Source organism: Terrapene carolina, unplaced genomic scaffold, assembly GCF_002925995.2.
Source record: "Terrapene carolina triunguis isolate 2854851 unplaced genomic scaffold, T_m_triunguis-2.0 Scaffold89, whole genome shotgun sequence".
NCBI lineage: Eukaryota > Metazoa > Chordata > Testudines > Emydidae > Terrapene > Terrapene triunguis.
Genome location: NW_020664440.1, coordinates 147,629 through 148,492, shown reverse-complemented (window position 1 = coordinate 148,492; position 864 = coordinate 147,629). Strand labels below are relative to the sequence as shown.

At 66.4% G+C, this 864-nt stretch overlaps 1 protein-coding gene across 2 annotated transcripts in view; it reads left to right on the top strand.

The window, feature by feature from the left end:
* The first annotated feature begins 669 nt into the window (after positions 1-669).
* WDR6 (WD repeat domain 6) overlaps positions 670-864 on the top strand; it is a 5,644-nt gene continuing 5,449 nt past the window's right edge. For both annotated transcript variants that reach the window (XM_024204894.3, XM_024204893.3), the window contains exon 1: positions 670-801. In XM_024204894.3, the coding sequence (XP_024060662.2) occupies positions 705-801 (97 nt within the window). In that variant the 5' untranslated portion in view covers positions 670-704. The remainder of the gene's footprint in view (positions 802-864) is intronic.

Below are 864 nucleotides of genomic sequence, written 5' to 3'. Positions count from 1 at the left end.
TCTGTCCTGACAATAAAGTTTTGAAAACTCTTGGACTCTGGCGTTAGTAATGTTAGTGCTTCCAGGTGCTGACTGTGCTTTTTCTGCAAACTCCCACCCTTAGCAGCAGCGTTCGGAGTCGGGACCCTTTGGCAACTGTTCATGTCATCCCAGCACGAGGGGGCGGCATGTTGTGATGCTGCATTGTAATGTTACAACGCTGCCTAGGGAAAGGCTGCGGGGGGCAGGACCTTGTGTCAGGTTGTCTGCTGAAGAGAAGACCAAGTGATTGGAGGTGAGGCCACTAGAAATGCCGCAGGTCGGTGCCTAGGACATGTAACTATTAATCCTCTTACCACAGGCGGGCCTGGGGCCCGGGGTGCTCGGCGCTGCACAGAGCTGAGCCGCAGGGGCTGGCGGCACGAGAGAGGCGGGAACCCAGGGGTGCACGCGGGCCGGTCACGTGAGCAGCGGGCCCAGGCGCCACGAACGCTGGCAACAGGGCACGCAACAGCCCTAGCGACCGCCGGCCAATAGGGCGCAGCGTTAGAAAACCGGGACGCGGAGTGGCTCGCGGAGCAGTAAGGAGCCTCTCGATTGGTGGGTGGAGTGTGGGCGGGGCCGAGGCGTGTGAGGTGAATTGATCTCCCGCTTCCGGTCCCCGCGTCCGGCCGGGCTGGGGGCTCGCGCGAGCCCGGGGGTGGAGTCAGGGGCCGCGCGGGGCCATGGCGGCTCCCCGGGCAGCCCCGGCCATGGACTCGCGGCTGCTGCGCGCGCCTGTCACGGCCCTGCGCTTCGTGGGGGGAGCCCGGCTGGTGGCAGGTGGGGCCGGGGGCGGGGGGGGGTGTGAGCCGGGAGGGGGGGCTGGGGACCCCGAGGGGGGGG